The 14,410-nt window shown below is 56.2% G+C and overlaps 2 protein-coding genes across 2 annotated transcripts in view; both read right to left on the bottom strand.

The window, feature by feature from the left end:
- The window catches only part of CLDN19 (claudin 19), a 13,444-nt gene extending 9,750 nt beyond the window's left edge, over positions 1 to 3,694 (bottom strand). Inside the window, exon 1 of the mRNA XM_019541374.1 lies at positions 2,363 to 3,694. Within this exon, the coding sequence (XP_019396919.1) occupies positions 2,363 to 2,480 (118 nt within the window). The 5' untranslated portion in view covers positions 2,481 to 3,694. The remainder of the gene's footprint in view (positions 1 to 2,362) is intronic.
- A 6,288-nt stretch (positions 3,695 to 9,982) lies between these two features.
- P3H1 (prolyl 3-hydroxylase 1) overlaps positions 9,983 to 14,410 on the bottom strand; it is a 13,664-nt gene continuing 9,236 nt past the window's right edge. Inside the window, exons 11-13 of the mRNA XM_019541359.1 lie at positions 11,632 to 11,707; positions 10,921 to 11,061; positions 9,983 to 10,706 (exon numbers count right to left, since the gene is read on the bottom strand). Coding sequence (XP_019396904.1) covers positions 10,563 to 10,706; positions 10,921 to 11,061; positions 11,632 to 11,707 — 361 coding nt within the window. The 3' untranslated portion in view covers positions 9,983 to 10,562. The remainder of the gene's footprint in view (positions 10,707 to 10,920; positions 11,062 to 11,631; positions 11,708 to 14,410) is intronic.

The raw sequence follows: 14,410 nt of genomic DNA, 5'->3' as shown, positions 1-14,410 counted from the left end.
CCACCGGCGCCAGCCCCCCGTGCCCGGGGGCACGCCGCTGAACGACAAACGCGGGGCGTCCACGCCTGCGGGGCATTAGCTGCACAGCGGCAGCGGGCCGCGCCCACGGGGGGCCGGCGGGAGCACCAACCCCCGCTGCAACCGCTGGCCCGGTGCTGCAGCTGCTCCCCAAAGCGGCCGCAGCCGCCCCTGGCAGCAGGCCCAGCAAGCAGCCGCCGCAGCCCACGCTGGGCAGCGAGCTCAGGCGCAGGGGCACGCAAGGTGGGCACCATCGCCCCTGCCTAAGGCAGCGCCAGTCACCCCTGCTAATTGTAAATACAAGTACTATCCCACTGCCAGTAGAAACGCCGCAGCAGCACACATGTAGACGCTGGCTGGGGCACGAGGGTGCTCCAGCGTGGGGCTGCCTGCCAGCTAGCACCCTCGTGCCCCAGCCTGCCCCTCGAGACACTGACCCAGGGCACAGCAGCCCCAGGCCGGCAGGCTGGCCCCAGGCCCCTGCCGGCCGGGGCGGCTCCCAACCCGCTCAGCTAGCTCCAGTCCTGGGCACATATGAAGACGTGAGCCTGGCAGCAATAAACTCCAGCATGATGTGTGCTTCTTTTCCATCGCTACATCCAAATCCTTCACTGTGGACACAGCAAGTGCCCGGTCTTCCAGCAAGAAGCCTCCTCGGCCGCTCATCTTGTGACGAAGCCGTCTGGGTCCCTGGCACACTGTCGCACTTCGGACAGTGGGAGGGGGAAGATGCCGATTCTGCCCTCGCAACCCAGTGCCTGACCTCAGAAGGTGCTGAGCACCCACAAGACCCCTCTAAAATCGGGTCTCCTGTGTCAGAGATGACCCCAGGCAAAATCAGGCCTCATTAGAATTTAAAATGGGCGAACCCCCAGCACTTGAACTCCAGGAATCCCTCGCTAATATTGCAGCACAGAATGAGCCGATGGAGAGAAAGCCACCGCTGAATGCTAATGAGAGTAACCTTTGCCTCCTGCCTGCTTGCGCCCAAGGGCAGCTTTGTGGCGAGCTGGGCCCGTGGGGGCAGCGTGGCATTCGGAAAGGAATCCGGGCCGCCGCGTTTGTAAACAAAACCCTGCATTGACACAAGCTGTTTTCCATGATTTCGTCCTCTGGACAATGAGACTTCAGCACAGGCCGAGGAACCATGCGGGGAGCGAGTGCCTTCTGCATTTCAGGCTGAGATGGCAACTCGGCTCCTTTGAGGCAACGTGGCCCTCCCAAAAGCACACCTGCGGGAAGACCCACGCCCATAAGGGCAGCTCTCTGCACTCTGGCATGGTGAGATTACATGAGAAGCTACCCAAAACCGTGCATGGTCTAAACCCCTGCCCTTTCCCCTGGGAATAGGACAGGGCATACTATACAGCAAACACAAGTTTATCCTGTAGCTGACCACACAGTGTCCTCGCTGCAGTCCCAGAAGTAATGAGCAACGAGAGGTGCCCAACTCCTATCTAACCAGCTCGCTCAGGTACTAGCAGCTACAGCGGCATGGAGTTCAGCATGGGTTAATTTATCCCATGGAGAAGGTCATTTTGTGACTGCAGTCTGCACATATACCTTGAGTAGTAAAGCCCACTTTAGAAAGAGCTGGATTTAAGGAAGAAAAAAACCCTCTCTTGCAAAAATTAGCGCCATCTCCTAAAATTCATTCCTGCATAAAACAGCAGAGACACAGGCTGGCTGGGGCATTTCTACTTGCTGTGGCTGGGTTAGTAACCAAGACTGGCTAGGAAATTGTATTTTGTTCCCACCAAGAGAGTGTGGTTTTCATTTTTGCCTTTATGAAAATTCTCTCTGAATAGTTTTCTAATTTCAGAAAAAAAGAAACAAACAAAACTTGCAGTTAATTGAAAAGGACTCATCTTCTGTTTTTTGGATACAAGCATGAAACATTTTGGGTGTTGGCAAACCTAACAGTGATACTGTACTGAAAGATGCTGGTACAAGCTGCTGTAATATAAAAAAATCGCTATGTCTGATTGCTCCTATAGTGCTCGGAGTGGTGTGAACAGTTGTAAATTTAACCCTGTTTCATTCATTGACCATAGCACTGTAGCAGCCTGCAGATGTACCAGTGATAACACAGCACCTTACACACACTCCTTTCCCCTTTTGGCAGCTGGAAGTTGTATCTGTCCATGTCCTTAGTCCAAAATGGACATCCCTTGGGGAAAATTTCCCTTCTGACCAAAAAAAATCAATTATTGAAAAAAATAACTTAGAACTGTTGACCAGATCAGTCAATAACAATTACAGAAAGACACCTGGCCACTTGTCAAACGCCTGGGGCAGAGAACTCTTTGGGGAGCTCAGAGCGATTCTTGGGGTTCAGACTTACAGGCCTGTTTGGCTCCATGTTTGCTGACACCTCCTGCGCTAGCCGGGACCGTTCTCAGTTGGCCCAGACCGCTCTGCCTCGGTGCCCGTATTGCTGTAGAAATGCACACAGAAAACATTAGTGTCGTGAATTGTGTCACACTCAGCTCGCACTATCCCCTTCTTCCTGTAAGTCCCTTCCGAGGGGCACTGAGTGTCGTACGTGCTTGCCTGGCACACAGCAGTTGCTGCCATAGCCAACACCTGTAGGGCCTGGACAACCCACAGAGGGTGGCTTTCGGAGCTTTAGGGGTGTTGACTCTGAAATCCTCCATGCAGAGGTAAAGGCATTTTCTGTCCGAGTTAAAGGCTCTCTGCTGAGCAGAACGAGGCCCCTGCTACTATCCAGCAGCTGGCAGATGGTCTGTGCAGACACTCCTGCATCTCCTGCCAGCTGTCTTGGGCCTACCAATTAGGAGAAGGTAACCGGCTCGAAACCAGGTGTCCAAACGAACCGAGCGCGCCAAGACTGATGCCAAAGGAGGGGCACTGAGCAAGCTCAGGCCAGGGCAGCTTCTCCATGCAGGGAAGCTTCTGTGCAAAACAGACTGCCGGTAGCGGGAGGAGCTGCTGCCCAGCCCACAGGCAGGCACCTGGAGAGAGATCATTGCAGGGACCAGATCCAGGCAGAGAAGAGAGCAGATCGCCTGGGGCCTGGAACCTCCTTTAGAGCATTTCAGCATTGACCCCATGCCCACGGACCCGAGAACAGCAGCGGTTCAGAGCAACAGGCCAAAGCACTGCCTGCCCCCTTGTTGCCCCTTGGGCTTGTACCAGAAGCCACAGGGGAGCAGCACAGAGCAGCACGTCCTGTCCTGCTTCTCTCTGGCACCTCTTCTGCCCAGCTCCGTTGCGTGTTAACACCGCTCCAGAAAGCCGTGGCTAATCCCCGTCTTGGCTGATGCTCTCACGTGCTGCCAGCAGGCCCCTCGTACTGTGTGCTCCACCGCCCCTGCGCCCGCGGATTACCGGGCTCCCGCCGTGGAGCTGCCAGACCTGAACTTCAAGCCTGGGTGACGGATTGGAGATGGTGGAGCGTGTGCACACAGCAGAGCAGGAGGTGCCCGGGCAGGTGGCTGCAAACCTTTGCCAGGTGGAAACAGTCTGCTCTCTGCAGATTTCCACTTGGCTTCCTGCTCTAGGTCCCAAGCTGCCCCTGTTCCTTCTGCGGCTTCTTCCTCACCCTCCTGACCTTTGGCTGCTTCCTCTCAGGTCCCCATCCCATTGATCTCCAGGCCCTACGTGTAGCGAGCCCATGCCTCAGTGCTACCGCCATGGCTTCCTGGCCCTATTCACGCCACATGGGCATTCTTCGTGGTCCTGCTGGCCCTAATCGTGGCCTCACCACAGCCACCCCCCTGCCTCACCCATACTCCTTGCTCTCCAGTCACTGAACCTGTCAGGGCAGCTAGCATCTGGGACCAGCTTCCAAGAGAAGTGGTGCTGGCTCCTACCCTGGGGGGCTTTAAGAGGAGGCTGGATGAACACCTTGCCGGGGTCATTTGACCCCAGTACTCTTTCCTGCCATGGCAGGGGGTCGGACTCGATGATCTGCTCAGATCCCTTCCGACCCTACACACTATGAAACAATGAAACCTTCTGGCCCTGATGCTGGTTTCTGTCCACACAGGCTCCCACTCCTCTCTCCAGTCTTCGGCCCATCTCTGGCTGCAGCTTCAGCTTCTTGGCCTCAGTCTACTTCACAGCAGGGAGGCAGCTACAGAGCACCCAGGCACCCCCTGCACCCAGCACAACCCCTGCAGCCATTCCCAAGCCCCTCCTGCCCCTGGGGCTCCTTCTCAGGGACCAACAGTTACCCACACTGCAAGAGAGCTCCATCCTCCCGGACACCCAGGGCCACAGCACCCCTCTGCCCTAGAGGCAGTTCCTATGCTGGCTCAGCCTCTCTCCTGATCCTTGCTGATCCTCAGTGAGCAGGAAGGAGTGTGGCATCTCTTGCCACCACAGTCCTTCAGGGATGCTGTAAAAGGGCAGGCTGGCCCTTTAGGAGGGAGCAGGCAGCCCTGTTGCAGAAGCCCAGATGCAGGCGCTTAGCTAAGGGCAGTTTCCCACTAGCAGCTAAAAACCCAGAGGACAGTGAGCAGAGTGGTGAGCTGGGGGAAGGGCCAGCTTGACACTAGGACATGGATTGGACCCCAGATAGGCTTCCTACCAGGAAGGGGCCACATGATGGTACTGGGCCACAGCTAACAGGCCTCTGGTACTGCCTGGAGAAGAGCCAAGAGCTGCCTGCTCATTTCTTTGTCATCACCTGCCACCGCCTCTGCCCCGGGAATGTGTGAGGTCCCCCCGCCTGCAGCAAGCAGTCAGCTGGGGGGAGCAGTGCCTGGTCTGGGAAATGGTGCATGAAGGATCAGGAGTTTACCACAGCAGGGAGCTGGAGAGGAGTCGCTGTGGCAATGGGCTGCATCCCGGCCTCTTCCCCAGGTGCGGGTCATTGCATCCTGCGTTTCACCAGCATTTGCAGCACAGGCTATTTCTCCCTCGGGAATGAATGTGGGGAGAGAAGCAGTCAAGCACTGGTTAGAGGCGGAATCAGCAAGGAGAAAAGGCCAGGTTTGGCTGCTCAGTTTTGGGCAGGATCAATCCTAGCACCAGGAGGGGAGACCCCCTCCACACAGCACCTTCCCCACAGCCCTCAGGGCATCCTCCCCCAGGTCTCCCTGCACAGGGCTGGGCTGCCTCATTAGCACTCTGCTCACACCTGCAATCCTGCCTGCTCATGCCAGGGCCCTGTGCTCAGGAGGAGGCCCGTGAGCTAACAGGCTGCAAAGGGCACCCCTCCTCAGCACGACTTGTTCTTGTACAGAGAGAAGGGTCTAGCTCCCCCGGCCAGCCATGGGGAAGGCTTGAGCCCGACCTGAGTGATGGTTGTGCTGGGTGGGGAATGCTCCACTGCCTGTGGCAGGGCTGAGCTGACCCAGGTGTTTGCCTAAGGCGGGGTGGGCAATTATTTTGGACAGAGGGCCACTTACTAAGTTTTGGCAAGCCATCAAAGGCTGCATGACAGGCAGCCAGGGGCAGATTAATATTAATTTTCTAAATTGTTTCAGGGGCTCTGCGGGCTGGATAGGATGGTCTGGTGAGCTGCATCTGGCCCGCAGGCTGCATTTTGCCCACCCCTGGCCTAAGAGGATGGCCAGAGTGTTTTTTTTGTTTGTTTGTTTGTTTGTTTTTTTTAGAGCCAGCGAAGGAAGAAGCTACTTCCACGGCCTGCCCCCACACACATCCCAGCAGCTGACCTGACACATCCTGGCCTGCTGCTCCCCAAGTCACTGTGGAGCCAGTGCACTAGTAAGCATGGAGTAGAGGAGGGTGAACCCTGGGCCTGGGCACCAGCACAGCTGCAGTGCCCTCGGGCACAGCCTGGCTCCCATCCCAGGGTCAGGAGTGAACGCTCTCCCTGGAAGGTGGATGAAGGCTACCGGGATGTTTCCATACAGGCCAGAGAATGTCCCCCGGGGATCCCTGCCCTGGAAGGAGCCGCTCCCTGCTACAGAGGTGATGCTACTGGCTCAGTGATCTATGGCAGGTGGAGAGCAGATCTCTGAGCAAGACGCCTGCCCTCATTTCACCCCATGTCAAGGATGGGATCCAGCCACCGTCACCCAGCAGCAGCAACTTATCAGCTGGTCAAGTGCCAGAGCAGAACAGAAGAGATGCCCAACGGTTATGGCACGCACAAGCTCTGCTGAGACACGGGTGCAACAGCATGCTGCTGCAAACCAGAAGCGTGCAAACAGGTGAACTGATGGCAACTGCCTGTTCTCAAGCCCTGGCGCTTTCAGTGCCTAGTTGGCAAACTCCTCCCCACTCACCCAGCTGCCAGGGCATGCAACAAGCAGGATTTGTTGATGCAACTCCTTTAGTCTTCTCTAAATATTATTCATCTGCTCTGCTTGGCCTTGCTACGCACATCTATATTTACTCACATTCTCTGGATAGTTATGCTAATTGCTAGAGCTGCTGGACTGCGACGGGAACAATCCTCACCCCTGTTTGGGGACAGGGCTCAATGTCCTTCTTGTTCCTGCAGTGTTTCAGTGCCCGGCTGGGAGCGGGGGGCATGGAGGCGGGGGACAGCGGGCCAGAATTCCCCTCCCCCTGTTGTGCACATGCACCCAGTAAGCTGGGCAAGCTGGCAAAACAATTTGCTGCTGTGTCCCACCATAATGGGGTCCAGCACAACTGCATGGCTGTGACAGCCCAGAGACTCTGGGGAGGGTTATCCAGGTGATGCTTTGGGCATGTAACACTGTCAAGGGACTGGGCTGGGGAGTGCAGCAGACGTGCAGCCTGCCTGCTCAGCCAAAAGTCATGTCACCATATCGGGGCAGCACTGGGTGCCCTCCAAGAAGCAGGCCTGCAAGAGCATTTATTGGCCCATGCCTGGCACTGCAGTAGGGCAAACACATGACACCCATTTGGGAGCCTAGTGCAGATGGGCCATGCTTCACTACAGCACTCCCCCGTCAGTCCGTGCACGTGAATCAGCCTGTTTCGTAGACACCTGAATTCCTTGCGCTGGTTGGTGCCCAAGTCTGGGTGCAGCCGATCCAAGCAAGTCCTCAGCCAGCGGTTTGTCAGTGGTTCACCGCACTGAGACCTGCGGCCGTGCTCGGAGCACACACTGTTGTAGTAGAAAACACGGTCAGTTGTATGTTCCAGTCATTGCCAGCGATCTGCTTCAGCACATCCGCTCAGCCTGGCTGCTGGGTGGGTGGAACGATGCTGATGTATGTGATGGGTAAGATTTCGCACCATGAAATTCTGACATCACTCATCTTTGATATGAACCATGTGCTGGCATTGATGGCATTTGGCATGATGCATGTGGGATGCATCATATCTGCAGCAACCCATAGTGGGTTCCCCAGGTGAAGAACAGACATCCTACTGCACTGGTGGCGACTGCTTGGGGAGTTCCTTTTGGACGGCACCCGAGGAGTCTCAGCTGAGGTGGTTTTCCTGAACGCTGCTCAAAATGAAAGGTTCCTCAACTGGAGCCCTCAGCCTCGAAAGCACATGCATCCTCATGGGCATTGCTGCCCCTGCAGTTTTGCTTTCCAAGGAGTCTGCGTTGCAAAGCTTCACCTGGAACCTCACACCAGCAAGTCCTCCCACAGCAGCGCAAGACTCATACTGCAACGACAAATGAGGCAGCTCAGTGCCATGGGCTGCAGATCCTTGGCCTGGCAACTGATTGCACTGGTTAATGCAGAGCTGCACTGGATAGAGCCGATACAAAAGTGATCCTGTAGCACTGCAAAGATCTCACTGTCCGACTTGTCACTGGGTTCGGCCAGCAACGTAAGGAAGTGACCAATGTCAAAAGCCTGTAAATCAATGACAGATGGCATTGCTGCACATTTCTAGTTAGCCAAAGTAAATTGGAGCAGGAGTCCTGGATGACAGCCTGGCCCTGAAGTCTTCCTTGTGGTGCCAGGTCACTATCATGGAGAGCAGCTGCACTGAACGCCCTGTGGGCAGGCATGCCTGGTCTGGGCACCCTGAGTGGCACAGGGTCCCCTTCTCCCCTTGCAGTGCATGATCCTCCACTGGGGTCTTCTCCTCAAAGTTTGCCTAGAGCAGGGGCTTTGCCCCAGAGAGATCAAAGCGGGGCAACAGGGCAGCTAACTTATACACAAAAGGCTTAACTGAATCCTCTTCAAGCACACACATGTGCATGCATACACCAGCAGATAACCCAGCCTACCCCGTGAACATGGTCTAAAAGGGCAGCCCCAATCCCCAGAGTGTTTCAGAGAAATGGGTAGAATCTGGCCAGCTCCCAAAATGTGCAGCCAGCTAGGGTGGGAAAGCTAAGTGCTTGCACTGCCTGCAAGGCCAAATCTTGCCTGCGCACCCTCGCTCTTAAATACCCTGCTCACCCGGCCCCAGCCCGGAGCAGTCACCTCAGGGGTGTCGACTGCTGGGAACCGCATCTGCTTTATGGCTTGCTTCAAGGTAAGAAAAGCCTCTTTCTAAACTACCTGAAGCATATTAGCATCAGCACACACAGTTCCCCTCTCCATCCACTCACCAGGAATACCAGGCTGCCCCAGCCCACCACCACTGTGGGAAACAAGGCCTCGGTAGTCAACGGAGCTGGGAAGACACAGCTAACAAGCGAGAGACCCCCAGTCAGCTACACACCTGCTAGTTCTCCCAAGTCACTTGCTGCACTCCCTGGGAGCCAGGGCTCAAGCACTGCAGCCCACCTGTCCAGCACTGCAGTGCTGCCCCACAGGGCCCTGCCTGGGACCCCTGCCTACACTGGTTTTCTGTCAGCAAGGTAACCAATTGCTGCTCCTTTCTGCCAGGCATGATTTCCCCGTCAACAGCAGTCTGGGTCTGCCCTGGTACCTGTTCCCTCCATCGCGTCCTTCCCAGTATTCTCTGGGCAATGGGACGCGACTGGCTCCACGAACACAGCAGGAGACAAAGCTATGGAAAGGGCAGGTTCGACAGGAAGGCAGCAAATTAAGTCAGCAGTAACTACGCTAGCCAAGCTGCCAACAGCTTTGCAATCGGTGCTGCGTGATGCAAGTGACCCTGCTCTCCAGGCCCGAGTCTCTCTCTCAGCTCAATTCTGACCTCTTTGCAGTTCCCACTCATGCGCCATCTCCACAGGACTGTTTATGCGCTGCTGCCCTCAGGCGACCAAGCTGAAGCCTGCAAGAACAGTAACTTCACAAACGCTCCCCGAGAGACCTCGAGTCTAAGAACTGCTATGCTAAAACCATCACCCAGCCACACCAGAACTGGCTTCATCTTAGCTCCCCCTCTCCTACTTGCTGGGCAGAGATGCATCCTAGATCTGTACAAGCCACTGACCACGCAAAAGGGCTTTAGGTCTCACCAGCTGCAGGGCAATTGGCTTTTCCTCAACACTTCCACTACCAGCAAGGACAGAAGCAATGGTCCTGGCCATGGGAAGAGGTGGCAGGGAGACTGACAGACCAGGAGCTAGCGGAGCAGGCAGGAGAGTAAGAGGCCCACAGTTGTGAACCCTTCTATTCGTGCCATGCAAGGAACATGAGAGCAGCAAAGACCACAGGGGCACCACAGCGCCGGCCAGTTCCTCTCAAGGCCATGCACGGAGAAGCAGCAGAGGGGCAAGGATGAGCAAGTACCGGTCGAGGGGGTGACCTTGAGCAACAGGGAGTACTGGGAAGGTGCAGAGATCTGAGGACGAGGTTGTGGGACACGCAGGAAGGGGGACAGATGGGGAGTACGGAGAGGGGTGGCTCAGTCAGAGGCTAGAGAAGAAGAAAGGCAGAAGGTAGAAGGGAATCTAAACCACAAGGACAGGAGCATCATCTCCATAAAGAAACCAAAAAGCATAAGCAGGAGATCAGGTGGAGGGAGCAGAATGGCAGGTGGAAAGGTCTTTGGGAGACAGGGGCAATGCAGGACACCTACCTATACCCCAGCCCTGATCCAAGGCTGTCCCACTCCCTGCTGCAACCCAAGCGCAGGGAGCCAAGGGGGCTTGGAACCCCGCTCACATAAGCAGCGGACAGGAGCTCCAGACACGGCTGACAAAGAAAAGTGAACATATTAGAAAAAAAAACCTTTATTCCCTAATCATCTGCAGAAGGCACTTAAATACTTGTGGCACATAATGGTTTGGATTCAGAGGTCCTCTGTGGGACATGGGGGGCACTGGCTGCAGCTCCAGCTCTTTCCCACACCAAAGTACCAAGTCTCAAGGCGTTTGACCTCAGCATCCTGGACTTTTGTCACCCAGGGCAGAGAGTCCCCACTGCAGGTGCAGCCTTGTCTGTGACGCGACCCACCATGGGCTACCCTCAGTAGCCAAGGATTCGTGTCCTTGCAATGGGAGATCGGGAGCCTGGTTGTGACAAAGGATCCAGGTGTGGTGGGCACTGTGCAGGGGTGTCTGGCTCTGTGCAAAACCAGCAGGTTCCTTTTCATCCCCGGCTGTGCTCTGACTCCAGGCATCAAAGCAGCCCACGGACGCTGCTGCTCCTGCCGAGAGGCTTTAAGGGAGCTAGTCAGTTATCTGAGGCTCAGGACAAGTGCCTCGCATCTGTGAGCTGCAGTCAAGGCAGGTGGAGCCCTGAAATGCTTTAGCTAGTGCCATTCTTCCCAGCAGGGCAGAGCCTCAACAGGCATCATAGCTCATCCTTTCCTTCCACACTCTGGCTGGGAGCATCTGTTGTGGTTACCGGCTCCATTTCTGGCACCTTCTCCGGAGGCAGGTCTACCTCCTCTGCGCTGAAAAGCATCTTCACCAGGTCATCTGCTTGCACACGCTCCTGCGGGTGAGAGCAGGGTTACTGCATGCTGCAGGAGCTGGGATGTGCCCCCGGCATTGCTGTGATGGCACTGAGGGGGTGCATACCAGAACCTACAAACCAGCTTCAGAGGGAGAGGTGAACTGCCGGAGACCTCCCCAGTCATCTCTGTGCCCCAGAGCTCTTTAGAGCCCTTGGGAAAGAGGAGACAAAGCAGGAGCCTGGGACCACTTACCCGTTCACTGTGCCGGGGGTCCAGGGTGAACCAGAGCGCTATGGCACAGCGCTGGCCCTTGGTCACAGCCTTCACCCCGTGTGGGTTTTCTGAGCCCGAGGAGAAGCCAACCGCACGCCCACACTGTGGCCGCACCTCTGCCTGCAGTGGGGAGACTGGTTAGGAGCTACCCCCAGCACTGCCCTGCGGACACTCCCCATGTTCCTGAGCCCCGTGTGGAGGTTGGCGAGGCTGAATCATCAGAGCTGGGTCTGGGGTGCCGCCACAAATGCCAGGCCACCTTCTCTTCAGGACTGCTCCCTGCCCAGCACTGGAGTGCAGCCCCCTCTGCCGCACAGGGAACCCTGCTCAGCCCACAGCACGGCGCAGCCAGGCCCCATTGCCCTGCTGCTGCACTAGAGGGAACGCTGTGCAGATGCTCCATGCTCAGGATTGGGAGAGATGCAGCTGAGTGCAGCATCCAGCCCGGCCCTTTCTGCATCTCGACAGCCGTGCAGTTCCAGCTTCGCCAGCTCAGGGTTGCTCCCACCGCAGTCTCTCAGACCAAGTTGTTTAGCCACGCAGAGCTGACAGGGGCAAGCGAGAGGAGCAGTTTGTCCATGCCTCCAGGGGTGTCTAATCCAGGCCCCAGAAGTGTAACGTGGCCGGGCACCCAGCCCCAGTCATGCCCCTGCCACAATCACCCAAAGGGCACATGCCGAGGCCACTGACCGTCTCAGTCTTGGCATCCATTTCGGTGAAGTAAAACGCTCCTCCTTCGAAGTCCCCGTTGAGATAGAGGATGGCGCTAGAGCCAGACACGAAGCAGAAAGAGTGTCATTTCCTAGCCCCCTGCTCACAGGTCTCATCAGAGCCCTTCCTTCTTCCAAGCCAGATAGAGGAGATGCCTGCTGATTCCTCTGACCCTTCTAAGCCCCTTCCTCAAGAAGTCAGGCAAACCCATCCTGAAGCTGCACAGCAGCTCTGCTGAGAGATGCCAAATGCCTGCTCTTCCTCACAGGGCGGGACAGGACCCTAGAGCAGCGTGGCCCCACTGGAACCTTGCTCTTCCGCAAGGGCCCTCCCAGCAAGGACATGTCCATGCCTCTTCCACCGTGCTGAGGAGCACTGACAAGAAGCATGATCCACCCACCCACTCTTGTCCAAAGCGTGCCAGGAACGGAGGCAGTGAGGACGTCTCCTGCCACTGCTCGCATGGCCCATCTCCAGCAGGCCTGAGAGTGGCTCCAGCCCTCGTGTCTGGGACTGGCTTATGCAGACCAGGCCAAGTAGGCAGGGCTTGCTTCTCAGCAATGCTCCAGGAGTGCTGCGGCAGTGTAGACATGACCAAATGCAGCACTTGCCCTGAAAAGGGCAGGCACCAACCAGGCTGTTCCTGGGCTTGGCTCTTTAAGGGAAGGGAGTTTTGGGACATGAAGCCTCCCAGGAACGACTGAGTCTACAGAACAAGTCACAGCATCCTAGAGGGACCTGCAGAGGTCACATCTGGCCCAACCCCAGCCCGAGACAGCACCAGCCCTGACAAGCCATCATCTGAACTCTTCACAAAACCGTCAACCCTGGCACAACATCAGACATCACACCTGAACCTGCCACAGGGAAAGCAGGGGGACCGCAGCAGCCAACATCCTGCTTCTAAAAGGTTAATATATGTTCAAGAGATCCCAGGTAGAGACCGTGCCCCCTACTAGAGGAAGGCAACCCCTCCCAGTCTAACCAGAGGGTGAAATTCCTTCCTGACCCCATATATGGCACTGGTCTGACTTGGTGCGGCGGGGCAAAACCCTCTAGCCAGGAACCTCTACCCGGATGACCCAGATCATTGCTTGCTGGAATTCACCATCCAGCACAGGGTGTCAAGGGCCTGCAACAAGGCGGTAGCCCTAGACTTTAAGAGGGCCAACTTCAACGAGTTGAGATTAGTGGGAGAGGCGCTGGGGTTCCCGAGGGCAGGGGAGCTCAGTGCCCAAGATGAGTGGTCGTTCTTTAAGGAGACAATACTCAGGGCCCAAGGGGTGACCATCCCAATGAGAAGCAAGGGGGGCAGGAGTGCCCGAAAGCCCCCCTGGCTCACCAAGGGTGTCTGGTAATGCCCGATTGCCAAAAAGGCGGCATACACCCGGGGAAGGGGGGGTGTTATCTCCAAAGAGGAGTATACCTCCTCTGCTTCAGCCCGTAGGGGGGCTGTCAGGAAAGCTAAGGTGGACGTAGAGCTAGGACTTGCGTCCAAAATCAAAGATAACAAAAAGTCCTTTTTCAAATACATAGGGAGGATGAAGAAAGCATCCTTCAGGAAATGTGGGGCCCCTGCAAAGTACGCTGGGCAACCTGGTAGTTGTGCCAGAGGACAAAGCAGACCTCTTTAACCAATTCTTCACCTCCATATTCTTGGGCAGGGACCGGGACTTCCCCACCGTGATGCAAGACTGACTCAAGGGGAACGCCTCCAGACCTCAGGTTGGGGAGGACCGGGTTAGAGAGCTTCTGGAGGGGTTGGACGTGTTCAAATCAGCGGGTCCAGATGCTCCCCACCCCAGGGTGCTGAGGGAGCTAGCTGGGGTTATTGCAGGGCCCTTGGCACGGCTTTACGAGCTCTCGTGGTGCTAGGGCCAGGTGCCAGATGATTGGAAGATAGCCAATGTGGCCCCATCTTCAAAAAAAGGGAGGAGGGAGGACCCGGGCAACTATAGGCCCGTCAGTCTTACCTCAATCCTAGGGAAACTCTTTGAGAAGATCATCAAGGAGCACATCTGCGATAGGCCAGCTTCAGGGATGATGCTCAAGGGCAACCAGCACGGTTTCATTAGGAGCAGGTCATGTCAGACCAACCTGATTGCCTTTTATGATCAGGTCACAAAACCCTTGGATGCAGGTGTCACCGTGGACATAGTCTTTCTGGACTTCAGCAAGGCCTTTGACACCGTCTCCCACCCCATCCTCATTAAAAAATTGGGCGACTGTGGCACTGATGCCTACACAGTCAGATGGACTGCAGATTGGCTAAAGGATCACACTCAGAGGGTGGTGGTGGACGGGTCATATTCGACCTGGGGGAAGTGGGCAGCGGAGTCCCCCAGGGCTCGGTCCTTGGGCCCATGCTGTTCAATCTCTTTATCTTTAAGTTCGCTGACGATACCAAAATTTGGGGTGAGGTGAGCACGTTAGTAGGGAGGGAAAGACTGCAGCAAGACCTGGATAGGTTACAGGAGTGGCTAGCAAAAATAGGATGCATTTCAATACTGGCAAGTGCAGGGTGCTGCACGTGGGCAGTAGTAACCAGCAGCACACTCATAAGATGGGAAACTCCCTTCCTGAGAGCAGAGGCAGAAAGGGATCTCGGAGTCATTATTGACTCCAAGATGGACATGGGCCGACAAAGCGAGGTCACGGTTGGCAGTGCATCCACAGGTGCATCTCAAGCAGGGCCAAGGAGGTGATCCTCCCCCTCTGCGCGACGCTGGTCAGGCCGCAGCTGGAGTACTGCGTCCAG

Source organism: Crocodylus porosus, unplaced genomic scaffold, assembly GCF_001723895.1.
Source record: "Crocodylus porosus isolate Cpor-Errol unplaced genomic scaffold, CroPor_comp1, whole genome shotgun sequence".
Classification (NCBI taxonomy): Eukaryota; Metazoa; Chordata; order Crocodylia; family Crocodylidae; genus Crocodylus; species Crocodylus porosus.
This window is presented reverse-complemented; position numbering and strand designations above follow the sequence as displayed.